The sequence below is a fragment of the Prunus persica genome, chromosome G5 (assembly GCF_000346465.2).
Source record: "Prunus persica cultivar Lovell chromosome G5, Prunus_persica_NCBIv2, whole genome shotgun sequence".
In the NCBI taxonomy this organism is placed as follows: Eukaryota; Viridiplantae; Streptophyta; class Magnoliopsida; order Rosales; family Rosaceae; genus Prunus; species Prunus persica.
The window spans coordinates 2,786,906-2,803,302 of NC_034013.1; the positions used below are offsets into that span (position 1 = coordinate 2,786,906).

Consider the following 16,397-nt stretch of genomic DNA (forward strand, 5'->3'; position numbering starts at 1 on the left):
TTCATGACTTTTGCCAAAACTGAACCAAACCAAATCGTTATATTGTAATTGGTTTGGTTATAGTTTTGAGATAAAATCGATCCAATCTAGACTGTACCCACCTTATTGGCAACCGTTAGATTCAATTTTAATTGATCCAATGGTTTTGATTTCAAGACATCTTAACCGAGTAACCAATTTAATACAACAAAATAATTCGACATGTAGTAATGTACTAGCTTAAGCATACAAAGTGACATGTATTCCGGTACAAGCAGAGAAAGCATTACAAAAACTAGTACATATAAAACTACGTACAAGAGAAAAAATTGGTCATGTGAGGGAAGCGCACAAATTGAACAGTCCATCAAGCTAGTAGGAGGATAAGAGAGAATGAAAACAAAAGCTACAACAAGATAAAGGGAGGGAGTCCAGGATTAAAGCAAATCCAGACACAACAGAACTAATAAAAAAAGACTAGAGAGATGGTGTTTGCAGTTGGATATTGCAACAAAAGAAATCACGAGTTTTTTTAGATTTGCCATGTTTCAGTCGGTGTGTTGTTGTCCAGGGAAGAAATCTTGTCCAATTAGATTGAAGAGGAGGGTGAAAAAGCAATATGGTAAGTCGAAATTGTTGAAATGACTGTTGTATGATTTTTTGTGTTATGGTTGAGCAAACTTATATATATGAAGGCTAATAAATGATGCCGGTTATTTCCCTCATTTCTGCCTAGGGGCCCAATGGAAGGAACTTTTGGTCATTTTTTTAGATTGCGTAGGCGTGCTACCACTAAGCCATTGATTAGCTTGAATGGAAAAGTTGGATTGTTGTGTTCGTGCTTCCGACTTCTAACCAACCAATTGATCGGCTGAGCAAGGAACCTCTTCTTGGCCTAGATTCTTTCACTTCTTCGGAGTCAAGGATGGTTAGGCTTCGTATGGGTATTTTAAGGATTTTTTTTTGGGATTTAGTGATAATGATGTGCATTTAATAAATAGGCGATTAAACAAAATAACAAGAAAGTAAATGTAAAAATAAGATCAAAGCAACAACAAACGTAAAATTAAGTAAGGATGAAACAAGAATGGTATGAACTATAAGGCGATAAAATAATACAATTTGAAATTAAATTAAACTTAAAGAAAATCCCATAACAATTAAAAGTAAATCAATAAACTTAAATCTAAAGACAACGTAATGATAAATGCAAAAATTAAAATTACACTAACAAAAGAGAAGAACTGATATGAATAGGGGTGATATGTGTGTACAAATGTACTAGGGTAAAACATTAAGTTGAATAATTTTTTTTGTCTTTTTACACAATAATAAATTTGAAGAGATTAATGATTTAAATATTATGGTGAACAAAGAAAGTGGGGTTTAAATAGAAAAATTAAAAGAAAGAAAAAAGGTTGTTTTTGGTCGTGTATGCATAAGGTCAAAACCCTAGATTAAACCCCTTAGGCCGTTTCCCTCTGAAAAACCCGTCGCCCTGTGTTCGCTTCGCTTCCGCAGTTATCAGGTGCGCTCAGTTCGTTCGGCTTCAATAATGGGTCGCAAACTCAAAGACCTCTCCAATCTCAGCGAACCAGAAGCTCAGGAAACCCAAAACCTTCGCGAAACCAAAGCTGAGAGGAAAAAGAAGAAGCAGAAAAACAAAGACCAAGAAGAACAAGGCCAACTAACCCAACTCAGTCCCAAGAGAAAGCTGGAAGAAATTTCCCCTCAAGAAGATAACTCAGATTCTAATAAGAAGAAGAACAAGAAGCACAAGAAATCCAAAGATAAGGAGCAAGAAACAGAAAACAATGTGAAGGAGCCACAGAGAAATGGGGATGCCGACGAAGGTGAATCTAGAGAACAGGTTGTTGTGGTTACTGGGAAAGATGCGAATGAAGCCAAATACAAGTCATTGAATTCCTTTGCGGAAGCGAAGCTTCCGAGTGAGGTTTTGCGGTGCTGTGAGAATTTCAAGAGTCCTTCTCCGATTCAATCCCGGGCATGGCCATTCTTATTGGACGGCCGTGATTTTATTGGGATTGCGAAAACGGGGTCAGGTGCGTATTGTGGTTTGGATTTTGGGAGTTGAAATTTTGGTTGTGTTGTGAGCTGTTTTGTTTGGTCGAGCTAATTCTGTGTTTTTTGTGTGCAGGTAAGACTTTGGCATTTGGGGTACCAGCTATTATGCACGTTTTAAATAAGAGGAAGGGTAAGTTTTCGAAGGGCCGAACTCCTCTTTGCCTTGCACTTGCACCTACAAGGGAGTTAGCTCAACAAGTACGTGCATATTAACCCAAGATGCATTATGTGAACTAGTGTTTGGTTCTCATTTTTATTTTCAGTATGGATCATAGAATTAAAATTATATGATATGCGGTGACTTGTGTCTCTGAGGTGGCGTTGAGTATTTCAGTGATTCAATTCACCTCTTGTAGCATAGGGTTCCAAGATTTTGTTGTTTCCAGAAGGTTTAAATTCTCTAAGACCCTAAATCCTTGAAAATTGAGTAAAGCCAGTCGGCATTTATAATCATGTGCCATAGATATATGGTGATGGGCTGTGATGCTCAGGTTTCTTATGTAATGTTCATGGGATGTTTTGCAGTTATACTTGACCTAAAGGAAATCTAGAAAATAAGAAGGTTGGAAATCAGAGATATCATTATGCGGTAAATTCAATGAAAAAGATTGTATAGTGTGTGACAATATATGATCCAGACAATCTTCTCAAAAATTTTACTCTTATCCGAGAAAATGAAATGGGGTATCACTCACATACGTAGTGAGTAGAGATGGTCATATGTGCCACTATAATAATACATAGATCAATTTTGAACAGAGATACTGCAAATAGCACATTTACTTACCAGAAAACTGAGAGAAGATGATAACCTTCTTTTACATTGTTGCTTATTAATAACCAATAAGAATGTTAGTGCTACTCTTATGTTCACATTGATAGGTCAAACCTGGAAAGAAAAAAATGGGTGCTTGTAGTAGTGACATAAACAAGTCTAAGGGCTTAAAAATGTAGTCTTGTGCAAATTAATTTGGAAGTGACAGTTCACTTAAACAGGGAAGCATATGATCCGTGGACATTGACACAAATGTTTTCTCCCATGACAGACATGAGGTGTATTTATTGATTTACATGGACTTCTATCTAGTTTATTGGAAAAAAAAAACCATATATTTGCACAAATAGTGAGCTTGGTATTCGTGCCTACATTTCTTTACAAAAATGTAGAAGTCAATTATAGTTTTGCACTATTTTGTCAATGATGGTGAGTTACTTTTAGGTCTTGGGGTTAGCCCAAGTGGTGAGGGTGTGTGGGGAACTGGTTTGGATTAGGATAGGTCAAGGGTTCCGTTGCTCCAAATGTAAAAAAAAAGGGGAATTGTTTTTAAGCATACAAAGGATTCTCAATATGGGTGGTGTGTCTATGAATAATAGAGTGAAAACAATTTGTGGATTTTGTTACCAGGTTGGAACTTGGTCATACTGATTTTCTTGTTGTTCTTGCACATATTCCTTTTTTAGCTGCTGCTTTGTCATGTGTTTTGTTAATTGTATTAATTAAAGGTTAGTTCTTGAAAAGGGGGACTGACCATTTGTTTTATCTCTGGTTGCAGATTTCGGATGTTCTGTTTGAGGCTGGGAAACCTTGTGGTGTGATATCAGTTTGTTTGTATGGCGGAGCATCTAAAGGACCTCAAATATCTGCTCTGAAGTCTGGTGTTGTAAGATACTCCATTTGTTTGATTATATATGGCACAAATTTGATTTGATTTGATTTTTCATGAAATTCTTCCTTCCCTTTCATTTAGACTTCACGCTTGTTCACAGTTGACACTATATGCAATTGAATAAGAAAATATCAGAATCAACCTCAATTTCTAGACTGGATCAGTAATCTTGTGACTTGGAAACCCGTCATCATGATCGGGTTGGCTCTCTGGATTAAATTTTAATGCTAACTTGTCCTTTTTTGCATAGACCTTATGAGGTTAATTTCTCCATTATGATGTATGGAATTTTTTATATTTTTGATTGAAAGTTTTGCCTGTAGTTAATTGTGGTAAAATGATGGAGGATTCTATTATGTAAAGTTGATCCTGCACTTGATGTACTCAACAGTTTCCCTCTTTTGCTTTCCCTTTTTTGCGGGTCATGTAACAACCACGGTATTGAATATTCATGTTAACAGAAATACGGAGGGGCTGAAGATACTGAAGTGTAGATGATAATATTGACAAAACATAATATTCAGAGAAATTACAGGGCATTTCTGGTGAAAAGTACCAAAATGAAATATTGGAAAATTGTTGTATCAAATATTGGTACTCATTAAAACTTAAATGTCAAAGAAACACAGTGGGTAGGCAGGATGCAACTGACTGCATCTAAGCTATTCAAAAAAGATCTAAGGAATAAGCAACAAGTTCTCATTTGAAAATCTTAATTGTTTGCCTATATATGTGTACTATTCAGATTATATTCTCTAGCACTTTGGTACTGCATTGCATGTTAGTTATAGAGTTTGTGAAGTTTATTTTTCAAATAGAAATATCAGTGGGAGGGAATGAGAGGAAGGAGACAGAAGTTTTTTATTTGATCCGAACGGAGTAGGTTATTTTGTTAAAATGGCTTGGTTATATTTAATAAGAGTGTTTTCATTCTGGCAATTAACAAATTCCTACTTTTGTGTAGTATATATTTTTTTATCCATCTGTTCTGCATTTTTGTGTCTTTGTATTCTGTAGAGCTTATGTGTTTGCATTGATTATGTGGTTCATCTTCTTATGATTGGTTTCTGTACACTCTTCTGTGCTCTCAGGACATCGTTATTGGAACTCCTGGTCGTCTCAAGGATCTCATTGAAATGGGTGTGTGTTCCCTGAAGGAAGTATCTTTTACGGTAATTAACATTGTCCAAAGAAACCTGTTTCCCAATTACTGTGATCAACTAGGATCTGCTTTTACTTGATTCATTCATATTTCTGCTCCTTTTCTTATGGTGATTAATGTTGCTGGATTGTCGTGAACTAGAATTTGAGTTTAACAATGGCAAATCAGTCTGGAAGTGAAGCAATTTGAAAATCATGCTTTCCAGTGTCCACTATAAAGATTTATTTAAACTATCTTGGAATAATGGCAATGTCTTTTGGTATGGAAGATCTGGAGATGATCATGGTATAAGCTGATTGTCCCCAAATGTACCATATTAGAATTCAGAGCTAACTGAAGATTTCTTTGTATTAATAAGAATGTTTTCTATATATATGGATGGGCGGCCCTATAATATTTTCAATCTACTTGCAATATCAGGAACGAAGTGACTATCTGCTAATGCACTTTAGTTATAAGTGTAGTGAAAAAGCCAGTCCTGAATTGACTGCTTGCTAATGTACTAATGCACTCTATTTTAAAAGTTTAGTGAGAAAGCCATGACATAGTAAAAGTGGTTATTTAATATGACCGTCAACCTGACTTGGTGAAACCAAGCCCCTCTTAGTGTAGTGAGTCTTGACGGATTTCAGAGAACTTATTCTCAGTTTTCCTATCAAATGCATCTTGACATCCTGAAATGCTCCACTTATGGCTGCACTCTTGAGGCTTTGATATCTCATTTGGGTTTGTACAATTGTTTTGCACCATTCTAAAAATCTGATAACACCTACATTTGATTTGATTTAGTTTTATGATGCTAATAGACACTAGTACATTGTCATTTTACTTGCAGTTATTTTTTAAATCCGTTTTTGTATTGATTAAATTTCATTGCCTTTGGATGTGAATTTTTATTTATTTTTTTATATATGGAATATTATAGTAGCTTTATAGATCTCAGAGAAGTGAGATGGGCAGTAATTTTCTGTAGGTCCTTGATGAAGCAGATCGAATGCTTGACATGGGATTTGAACCAGAAGTTCGCTTTATATTGGGCCAGACATGCTTGGGTATGCGATATAGTATTCATAGTTTTCTATTTATCCATCTTTCTTTATGTGTTATAAATACAGTTCTTGTCTAGACAGGATATGGTTGATCACCATTTAGAGCTTAGACTTTTGGTTTCTAGTCTCGGATAATTGTTTCAGTTTTGCATTTTAAGAAACCTAAATTTGAAGCTCTAAAAGGCCTAATCAACCCTGCAATAAATGGGATCAAAGTTGAATAAAATTGAGCATAAGAGATTTTGTCAACACGTCTGCCCTATAAGAAAGAATGGACATCCTGCACAGAGAATCTCAACTCCTATATATAATAAATACATAAATATAATATATGGATAGTTCTCTTCTTAATCCCTCGTGGGAACCAAAAGGGATCGCATAGTAGTGGATACCCTGCTATGTGGTCCAGTGACTTGAACCATCTAAATTTTAGATCCCATATAAGTATCATATCTGCGAATAATCATGAAATTGAGGAAGTGTTTGACCATTATGATTATCGTCATGAACATTGTTGTTATTATTATTTTTATTATTTCCTTTGTTAATTATAATCCTTGAATGGTGTCTGTAAGAATAGATCATTGAATCGTGTTGAGGTTGGACTCACATGCAATACCTCTTGTTTTGTTTTTCTTTTTCAAAAGGGATCCATCATCCCTCTTCATATGTATTTTGTATATAGGAATGTTCAAATACCAATTTATTAGTGAGTTGGGCATTAATCACTACGTTTCATCTTTTTAGTTCTCCTCAAATGATCATCTCTGCAAAAAAAAAAAAAAAAAAAAAAAACCAGCCGATTTGGAAATGCATTAATCATCTAACTATGATAAAATAAATTTACGAAACAGTAAGTTGGACGAAACAATGAAAGGATTGTGATGCTGATCAAATGGCTAAATGATTTTTCAATTTTTTTGATTCTTTTGCAAGAATGATCCTTAAGGGAACCTGAAAAATGGACGGTTCAGATTTTGTGATCACATCATGTGGTAGACCCAGAAAGTTGTTACTGCCTTCGCATTTGTTGTCTTCCTAACCAAGCTCCACAATTTAGCCCCCACTTAGTAATAGAGATTCTTTTGACCTGTTTAGATGGAATTCTCAGGCCGACAAAATGGACTCTTAGAATTGAAACATTTGGATGTACTGTCTGCAAATTTGTTTTCGAATCTATCATGATTTTGGTAACGTTTTGGTTCAAAGGACATCATGCTGTGTTCAAGTCCTCTAGTTTTGATAAAGGACTCTAATGAAGTCTAAAAGATTTCAATTACTTGTTTAAATAACTTATGAACCGGTACTCCATAGTCATATGGAGAAATTATGTGAGGAATTAAATTATAAGAACTTCAGTATATGTTACTTAATTGTTTATTCAATTTTTCGGAGTAACCACTCACCTATATTTAGGCATATGTACATATCTGGTAACGTGTACAGATTTAGCAGTGTTGATTATCATTATTTTATATGAAAACTGTTTTTTTTGTTTTTTTAAAGAAAATCATATAAATGAAATTGATGTTAAATTATGAGCGGCCTGGAGGCAATTCAGTTACAAGAGACCTACGAAATTGGCTTTTGTAGATGTTCTCAAGCCGTAGATAATCAGGCAAAAGGTGTTCTGTAGTCGATAGTATAGAAATCTGAGATGATACTTACCTAAATATGAAATAAGAAGCAATGCCTATTTTCACCAGACTGTTCTCCAGACGTGTCATGTAGAGTACCATGAGAAATTTGAGTTTGTGACATGATTTTATTGGAAAAGAAGGCTATTAAGACTTTACACCACAAGTTAGGTTGTATGTATTTAAGTTTGCTCCCAAGTCTTGGATGATGTAGGGTCTCCCCAACTTATACCTTATATTTCAATATGTCTGGATTTTTCTAACTGGCTGGGTATGTTTCGTAGTCTATTTTCATTCTGGTGATGATGATATACATCTGTTGACTGTGTGCAGAACGCCAGATGGTAATGTTCAGTGCTACGTGGCCTCCTTCAGTTCATCAATTAGCTCAGGAGTTCATGGATCCCAATCCTGTTAAGGTGCGAACTCTCAGTTTTCATGACCTTTAAATAATTTCCTATCCACCTTTGGAAAGTAATAAACATTTGCTTCAGGTAGTTGTTGGTTCAGAGGATTTAGCTGCCAATCATGATGTCATGCAGATAGTTGAGGTACAAATTATAAACACTTGTGAAGCCTATGTGACCATCAAATATTTATTTTATTAATTAAATATATGTGTACTGCAATGACACCTTCCCTTTCACGCTCATAGGTCTTGGATGACCGTTCACGTGATGGACGCTTGGTTACTTTGCTAGAAAAATACCACAAATCCCAAGAGTAAGTGTTGGTACATTATCCCCCGGTATTATATATGTAAGTTGTACCTTAGTCAATCCCTGGCGGATTTTTTCAGACCTTGTGTTGTGTGTGTGTGTGTGTTTTGTGTCACGGAATCCACTTGCTTTACCTGTCTGTATATTTCACAAGAATGGAGCTTCTTCAATTCTTAGTTACTTTCCTGATAATGTATTTTGATTTCCTGTGTTGCTATCCTGCTAATACCGATGTTACACTGCTGACCAGGAACCGAGTTTTGGTTTTTGTCTTGTACAAAATGGAAGCTACTCGTGTTGAAAATATGCTGACAAAAGGGTAAACTCCTTGATACATGGTGATAAGGCAGGTAGTTGTTGCCGTTTATACTGAAGATATTTGAGGAAAGCTACTGATGATTTTTATTGCCGTTTATAGGGGTTGGAAGGTTGTTTCTATACATGGTGATAAGGCACAAACCGAGCGTACTAAGGCTCTATCTCTATTCAAGAAAGGAAGCTGTCCCTTGATGGTATGTTGTTTTAGATAAGAGATCTATTTACATGCGTAATTGCAGTTTAGTGAAAACACAATGACCTCCCTCGGGGTGCATCAAACAAAGCACATTGCTTAAAATTGAAACTGGAGTAAATTTACATGCCTAATTGCAGTTTAGTGAAAACACAATGACCTCCTTTTGGGCACATAAAACAAAATACAGTGCTTACCTAATTGATGATACTTATCAGTCTCCTAAGCAGGGATCCCTCTCTTTAAGATAAACAGTCCACATTATTAGGGCCTGCTCTGTAATGTGATCCAATGATATGAACTGTTTAACTATTAAATTATCATCATTTTATTGGAAACACTGTATGCATCAGAATATTTGGTCACAATTAGATGACCAAATTGTTTCTGATTTTGTTGATTTTTGTAAGGATGTTTCTTGAATATCGGTCTAAGAAATGGGGACAGTTTACATCATGGGATCACATTGGGAGTGAGTTCCACATGCATCATTTTCTTTTCTTAAAATGAGGGATCTTCTCTAGCAGGGACTCCTAATTTGTATCCAAACTTTTTGAACTCAGTTAGAAAATCGGAAATACGGTAAATTGAAAGAATAAATTTTTACTAGAACGAAACTGGGAAGATATTGATGATGACAAGGACCCCCAAATAGCTTGGACAAGCAAGGTGAGTATGTTTACCAAAACAAGGGAATGTTTTTATATTGTCGTGGAAGTCCAGGGAGGTTTGTACAATCCACTCAACTATTCGTATGGTTTTCTTTTAGCAGATTTAAAATGTAACTTGTGATGGGGCAACTTGTGGTTAGCACACACTTCTATTTGGAAGGACCTGTCTGATAGTGTTTGAAGAGATATTTCAAAATTCTTCTAGCTATATCTGTGAACTGTGCTAAAATGTTGTGCATTTGATCTGAAACATATTTCCAGATAGCTACTGATGTGGCTGCTCGCGGATTGGATATTCCAGATGTCGAAGTAGTGATTAACTATAGTTTTCCCCTAACTACTGAGGATTATGTCCACCGAATTGGACGGACTGGACGGGCTGGTAAGAAGGGTGTTGCTCATACTTTCTTCACACATCACAACAAGGTAACACTAAATATATTAAATCTATATTTTACAAGTTCTGTAGAACTTTTATATGAGAAAAATTCTAAGTCCAACTACTATCTATTATGTGACTATTGCAGGCACTTGCTGGGGAGCTGGTCAATGTTCTCAGAGAAGCCAAGCAAAATGTGCCAGAAGCCTTGTTGAAATTTGGCACTCATGTTAAGAAAAAGGCATGCATTTGGTTCTCTTTCATCCTCTTCCCCGCTGTATAATTCACATTCATGTTCCCATTGTATGTGTTCTTTTAGTCTGCTTCCATGACTGGCATTTTGACAATCTTTTTGGTTTTCTGGTTTTCTTCTTTCTTTGGGGTATTGAAATGCAGGAGTCCAAACTTTATGGGGCTCACTTCAGAGAAATTCCTGTCGATGCTCCAAAGTCCAAAAAAATCACATTTGACAACTCTGATGACGAAAATTAGTTCGCTTTCGGATATGAACCCATTTTTTCACTCCTGTGGTAAGACATAAAGTTGGTCATGGGATCTTGGCTGCAGGGTTAATGTGCATTGATCTCATTGGGGACAAGCTTTTTATTTCCTTTATATTGTTCTTGCCACATTCTATGTAATATATGAATAAATTTTGTTCTTTTTACCATTTCTTTTCTTCGCCTTTTGATTTTATTCCCTAAAATTGTAATTCATGGATTCTCAATGAGTATTTATTTTTACAAATTTGTGTAATACCTTGAAACTTGTAGGTTGAAAGCTTCACCTGGAAAGCGTTCTCGAACATTTACTCTTGTGGGGGTTTGGGATTTATTTGTTTTAAAATTATTATTTTGAAACAATTTTTTATTGTTTTGCCAAACAGTCAAATTGACGGAAGGTGTAAATTGGTCGCTTTTTAGTACGTTACGGTGTAAATTGATTAATTAAAAACTCATGGCTCATGTTAGTAATGATTCCAAATATGCAGGGAGTAAAGTATAGTTTATACGAAAAAACTAATATGGAAAATGGACATGACAAATAGAATTTTTGGATAATACAACTGGTCATATTTTTGGGAAATTATTTAATTTATATTCATTACGATATTTCCAAGAAAATAATGGAGTTTTGATCTAGAACTATTGTCTTGTTCCTCTTTTTCTTTGGCAGCTTATACAAGCCTTAGTAAGATTATCCAAAAAACCATAAAAAGCACAGAAATAGAGAAGAAATGTGAGACTATGCGTGTCTTGTTAGAACTCTCTGCCCTTAAAATTCTCCCTCTGAGTCTGACTGGTTAAGCAAATGCGTCTGTATCACTAGACAATTCACAATTGGTTAAATGAACAATTTTTTAAAATTATTATTTCCCATTTAAGAGAATCTCCCTATTCATATAAAAATCTCGAACAATCTGTTCAAACTAAAGTGTCGAAAGTCTCACATTTGATTTGAAAAGCAAAGGTTGCCTTTTATTGTTCACTTAGCCCAATGTAGGCTTTTATCTTTCGAGGACCACTTTTGTTAGTGTGCACTCTTTTGTTTTTGTAGAGTGAATGTGGAGTCTCCAATTTGGTGAGTTGGTTTGACAAGGCTGTTGGAGAAGGTTTTGTTGATGTAACTCATCTAATTTAGTGTCCTAAATCTTTTCAAGAGGCTATTGGAGATGCTCTAACAAATACAACTCCACATTTTAATTAATTAAGAAGGTTTTTAGGTCTAATGGTCCCTAAACTTTGACCCGATTCACATTTTGGTCCCACAATTTCCAAAATTATTCTCGTGTACCTTCAACTTTAGTTTCATAGGACAAATGGTGCATGACACATGGTGTACTGTTGACGGTCAAAATCAAAAATTGCTTCACTCCTTAGATACATGGGTAATTCCTGGCACATCCAAATCCCACATCCATATATCTCCCTCCCTCCTTCCCCAAGCCAAACCCATTAAAACCCATCACCAATCGAGGAATAATATATCTCCCTTCCTCCAATCCAACAAAGCCATTTACAACCTCCACCAAACACCCAGTCAATTAACCCATCCCAACAACAACTGATGGCGCTCCCACAACCAACAACCCACAACCCCAACCAAATCATACCCACCCTCCTTGCGTTGACTCTATCCCTCACTTTATATCATATATATATATATTTTAAAGAAAAATATAATATTTCATCTTGGGGAAAGAGGGGTTGGGACTGGGTGGGATGGTGAGGGTGAGACCATTTTTCCTAACGAAACTGAAGTTGAAGGACCATGTGAATAATTTTAAAAATTGAGGGACCAAAATGCGAATCGGGTCAAAATTCAGGGGCCATTAGACCTAAAAACCCTAACTAAGATTATGTTCATGCTCAATTTATGTGTGGTTAAATCGGCCTTAAAATATAGGCCCTTAGATGGAGAGGAATGGTGGAAAATGTGAACCAATCGTCAAATCGTCAAATTTCATATTGTTTATTTATTTGGAGGGAAGAATTTAGGCAAGTGTTATCATTATCAGATTAAAAATCCCTATCAGGACAAAATAAAAGGATAACAGATCAGAAATCACTATCACTACTAGATAATGAACGGACGGTGAGAAAATCGTAAGAGATTATATTCAGATTAATGAAATGACAGAGATCTGCTGATGGTTTTTGAGTGGAACAAATTAAACATTCAGGTACAAAGACTTTGAGCCGTTAGATTTAAATCAACACAATTCCGTGCACTGTTATGAAATTTATACATTTTGTTTTATGTGGCAACACGTTGTTTTCACTTAGTTTACTAATTAAACCTTATATTCAATGATTTATTTATTGTATAGTTTTATATTGCTTCAGAAACAAATTTCCTGGTAGTTCACAAAGGAAGAAAAAAGGAAATGAGGAAGCTACAAGGTAATGAGTCTAATGAAAAAAAATTGACGAGTGCAGTGCAGGTAGAGAAGAACAAAATGATCAAGTTGACCCTTTCTGTGGTGGAATTAAACAGTTGGACCTGGTGCTAGAAATTAAAGTATAAAAGTGAAGGCCATTTGATCCACATAAAACAATTTCATTCAAGAATATCAAAATATATAATACAAAATTATCAATACATCATTCACACAGCAAAACCCTTTTCTTCTAGCAAGCACTCTTCTCTATCATCTTTTCAGTTTCAAGTTTCAACCCAAAAGTTAAAGCACTAGCTAGCAGCAGTAGCAGCAGGAGAGGAGATGGCAGAAAGTGTGGTGAGCTTTTTGCTTGACAGGCTCACCACCATAATAGAAGATGAGGTGAGACTACTGTCAGGGACCCGAGCAGAGATGAAGGATATCGTCGAGGAGTTAGAGCGCATCAAGGCCTTCTTAAGGGTTGCTGATGCTAAGGAAGACAGTGACCCCCAGCTCAAAGTGTGGGTTAAACAAGTTAGAGATGTGGCTTATCAGATTGAAGATGCGCTTGATATATTCAGGCTTTCTCATTCATGTTATCATAGGCCTGGATGCCATGTTTCCCTTCATGAGCTTTCTTGCATCATTAACAAGTTGAAAGCTCGCCGGAGAATTGCTACTGATATTCAAGGCATAAAATCAAAAGTCAGAACCCTCTCCGAGGGACATCAGAATTACAAACTTGATGTTGACCCTGGCTCAAGCAAGGTTCATAAACATCAGTACAGTCAAGGGGATGCTCTTTTGCTGGAAGAGGCTGATCTTGTGGCAATCGGTGAACCTAAAAGGCAGCTGATTGAGTTGCTTATGCAGGAGGGTGGCGACGTTGGACGCCAGGCAGTCGCGGTCGTTGGGATGGCAGGGCTGGGGAAAACCACCTTGGCCAAGCAAGTCTATAAGGATGAAAGAGTGAAGAAAAATTTCAAGGTACATGCTTGGATCACTGTCTCTCAATCATTCAAGATAAAGAAGCTCCTAAGACACATAGTTGAAAAAATCTTCAAAGTTATCAGGAAACCGGTCCCTGAAGAATTTGATAGCATGGACACCAACAAGCTAAGAGAAAGAATAAAAAAATTGTTGCAGCACAGTAGGTACCTGATTGTTCTAGATGATCTTTGGCACATAGATGACTGGGATGTCATCAATCATGCATTGCCTAACAACAATGGTAGTCGAGTAATGATCACTACTCGTAATGCTTCTGTAGCCTCTGCCTCTTGCATGAACAACCACGGTATGGTCTACCATTTAGAGCCCTTATCTCCAGAAGAGTCTTGGACTCTTCTCTGTAGGAAGACATTTCAGGAAGAGTCATGTCCTCCCAATTTGGAGGAAATCTGTCGATGCATCTTAAGCAAATGTGGGGGACTGCCCCTTGCAATTGTGGCAATCGGTGCTGTTCTAGCTATGAAAGACAAGAAAAACATAGAAGATTGGGCTGCCGTTTGTGGCAGTATTGGTGCTGAAATTGAGGAAAATGACCAACTTGACAACATGAAAAGGTTGTTGTATCTCAGTTTCAGTGATTTACCATACCATCTAAAATCTTGTTTCTTGTATCTGAGTATCTTTCCTGATCTTTATAAATTCGAGTATATGAGATTAATTCGATTATGGATTGCTGAAGGATTTGTTATTGAAAAGGAAGGAAAGACACCAGAAGAAGTTGCTGAGAGTTACCTTAAGGAGCTACTGGACAGAAGTTTGATCGAAGCAGAAGAAATAGCTACCGATGGGAGGGTCAAATCATGTCGGATCCATGATCTTTTACGGGAGATTGTCGTTTTGAAGTCTAGAGAGCAAAACTTTGCAGCAATAGAGAAAGAGCAAGGCACAATGTGGCCTGAAAAAGTTCGACGACTATCAATTTTTAACACGTTTCAGAATGTACAACAAAAGAGGATTCCTTCCAAACTTCGTTCGTTGCTCATTTTTGGGGTAGAAGATTCACTTACTGAGTTTTCAATACCAAAATTGTTTCCTAGAGGTCTTCCGCTGCTTACTGTATTAGACTTGGAAGGTGCACCTCTAGAGACATTTCCAAAAGAGGTTGTCAACCTTCTTCTGCTGAGATATCTTAGTTTGAGGGGTACCAAGGTGAAACAAATTCCAAGCTCCATCAAGAAGCTTCAAAACCTAGAGACCTTTGATCTTAAACACTCTCATGTCGTTGAGTTGCCTGCTGAAATTTTGAATCTCAAGCGACTGCGCCATCTCCTGGTATATCGCTATGAAGTTGAATCTTATGCACGATTTAATTCCAGATATGGAGTGAAGGTTCCTGCAGGAATATGTGGCTTACAATCGCTCCAAAAGCTGTGTTTTGTAGAGGCAAATCAAGACAATGGCGCTTTAGTGGCAGAGCTTGGGAGAATGAATCAACTGAGGAAGTTAGGCATTTTCAAGTTGAGACAAGAAGATGGGGTCACCTTATGCTCATCTATCGAAAAGATGCGCAACCTTCGGTCATTGTCTGTATCTTCAGTGGAGAAGGACAAGATAATTGATCTGACACACATTTCTTGTCCTCCTCAATTTCTTCAGCGACTATACTTGACGGGGCGTTTAGAAAACTTACCGCATTGGATTTCTTCTCTCCAGAACGTGGTGAGACTGTTTCTGAAATGGAGTCGGCTAAAGGAGGATCCTCTAGTGCATCTTCAAGGTTTGCCAAATCTTGTACATCTTGAACTCCTTCAGGTTTATGAGGGAGACTGTTTGCATTTTAAGGCAGGAGGGTTTCCAAGCCTGAAGTTACTCGGTATTGACAAACTAGATGAACTGAAATTGGTAATCATGGATAAGGGAGCAATGCCTTGCCTAGAAAAGTTAATTATCCAGCGGTGCAGATTGTTGAAGAAGGTATCAGGCATTGAACATTTACAAGACCTAAAGCTGCTCGAATTTTTTGACATGCCAAACGAATTAATAAGGCCATTTCATCCAGATGGCGGGGAAGATCATTGGAAAGTTGCTCACATTCCAGAGGTTTACTCTTCGTATTGGAACGTTGGGGGTTGGGATGTTTATTCATTAGAGATCACTGATGGGGAGAGTACTAGTCATCAAGGTGCCATGAGGAGGCTGGAACCTAATATTCTATGGAAGGCTTAGCTTTTGGTTCTGCCTTATAATTACAAACTGCAAATGATAGAATCACTGGAAGCATGTTTTATCAGAATGCTTCCTACTACTGCATACATATGAATCTTATAACTTCAATTCTTGTATTCTTTTATATCTTTCTCTACCCAAAAAGAACATACTTGTTATTAAGGGTCATTTTCCCCCCTCTGTACTTTTCTTGCTAGTAAGTAATTCATATTCTAGAGAGCAAATTTTATTTTCTTCTTCAATGTTTTTGGATAACATCCATTGAATGTTTTAGGGTTTAGGAAGTTCCTGAGAGAGCCTAAGGAGGTTACACAGTGATCCTAACTGCTGCTAGAGTTGGGTTGACATTCCTCCACAACTAAAATTTAACATATAAGCTTTGCAACTCTAAAACACACTCTTTCATTTGGGAAAAGAACTTAATTTATTTTATTTGTAACTAGGCAAGCAATAGCATAGCAAATCATTGTACATGGGCTT

General features: G+C 36.6%; 2 protein-coding genes across 3 annotated transcripts; both read left to right on the plus strand.

The window, feature by feature from the left end:
- On the plus strand, nt 1,368–10,691 carry LOC18778014 (DEAD-box ATP-dependent RNA helicase 5). Of its 2 annotated transcripts, none has more exons than XM_007209814.2 (13): nt 1,368–2,042; nt 2,138–2,262; nt 3,618–3,725; nt 4,823–4,903; nt 5,867–5,945; nt 7,913–7,998; nt 8,074–8,130; nt 8,235–8,302; nt 8,549–8,617; nt 8,717–8,810; nt 9,742–9,906; nt 10,008–10,100; nt 10,256–10,691. In XM_007209814.2, exons 1-13 carry the CDS (start codon nt 1,535–1,537, stop codon nt 10,349–10,351), a joined length of 1,629 nt encoding a protein of 542 aa, XP_007209876.1. In that variant the 5' UTR covers nt 1,368–1,534; the 3' UTR covers nt 10,352–10,691. The 2 variants fall into 2 exon arrangements, with proteins under 2 accessions (XP_007209876.1, XP_020419974.1); XM_020564385.1 differs by having other exon boundaries at nt 1,406–2,042; nt 10,008–10,136.
- On the plus strand, nt 12,759–16,159 carry LOC18776703 (disease resistance protein RPM1). Its single transcript, XM_007210529.2, has one exon. The coding sequence runs from the start codon at nt 13,083–13,085 to the stop codon at nt 15,915–15,917; it is 2,835 nt and encodes a 944-aa protein (XP_007210591.2). The 5' UTR covers nt 12,759–13,082; the 3' UTR covers nt 15,918–16,159.

Coding starts and splice junctions, on each gene's coding strand:
- LOC18778014 (XM_020564385.1), top strand. CDS start 1,535: ATGGGTCGCAAACTCAAAGACCTCTCCAATCTCAGCGAACCAGAAGCT. Junction 8,618..8,716: donor GAAAATATGCTGACAAAAGG/GTAAACTCCTTG, acceptor TGCCGTTTATAG/GGGTTGGAAGGTTGTTTCTA. Junction 9,907..10,007: donor TCTTCACACATCACAACAAG/GTAACACTAAAT, acceptor TGACTATTGCAG/GCACTTGCTGGGGAGCTGGT.
- LOC18776703 (XM_007210529.2), top strand. CDS start 13,083: ATGGCAGAAAGTGTGGTGAGCTTTTTGCTTGACAGGCTCACCACCATA.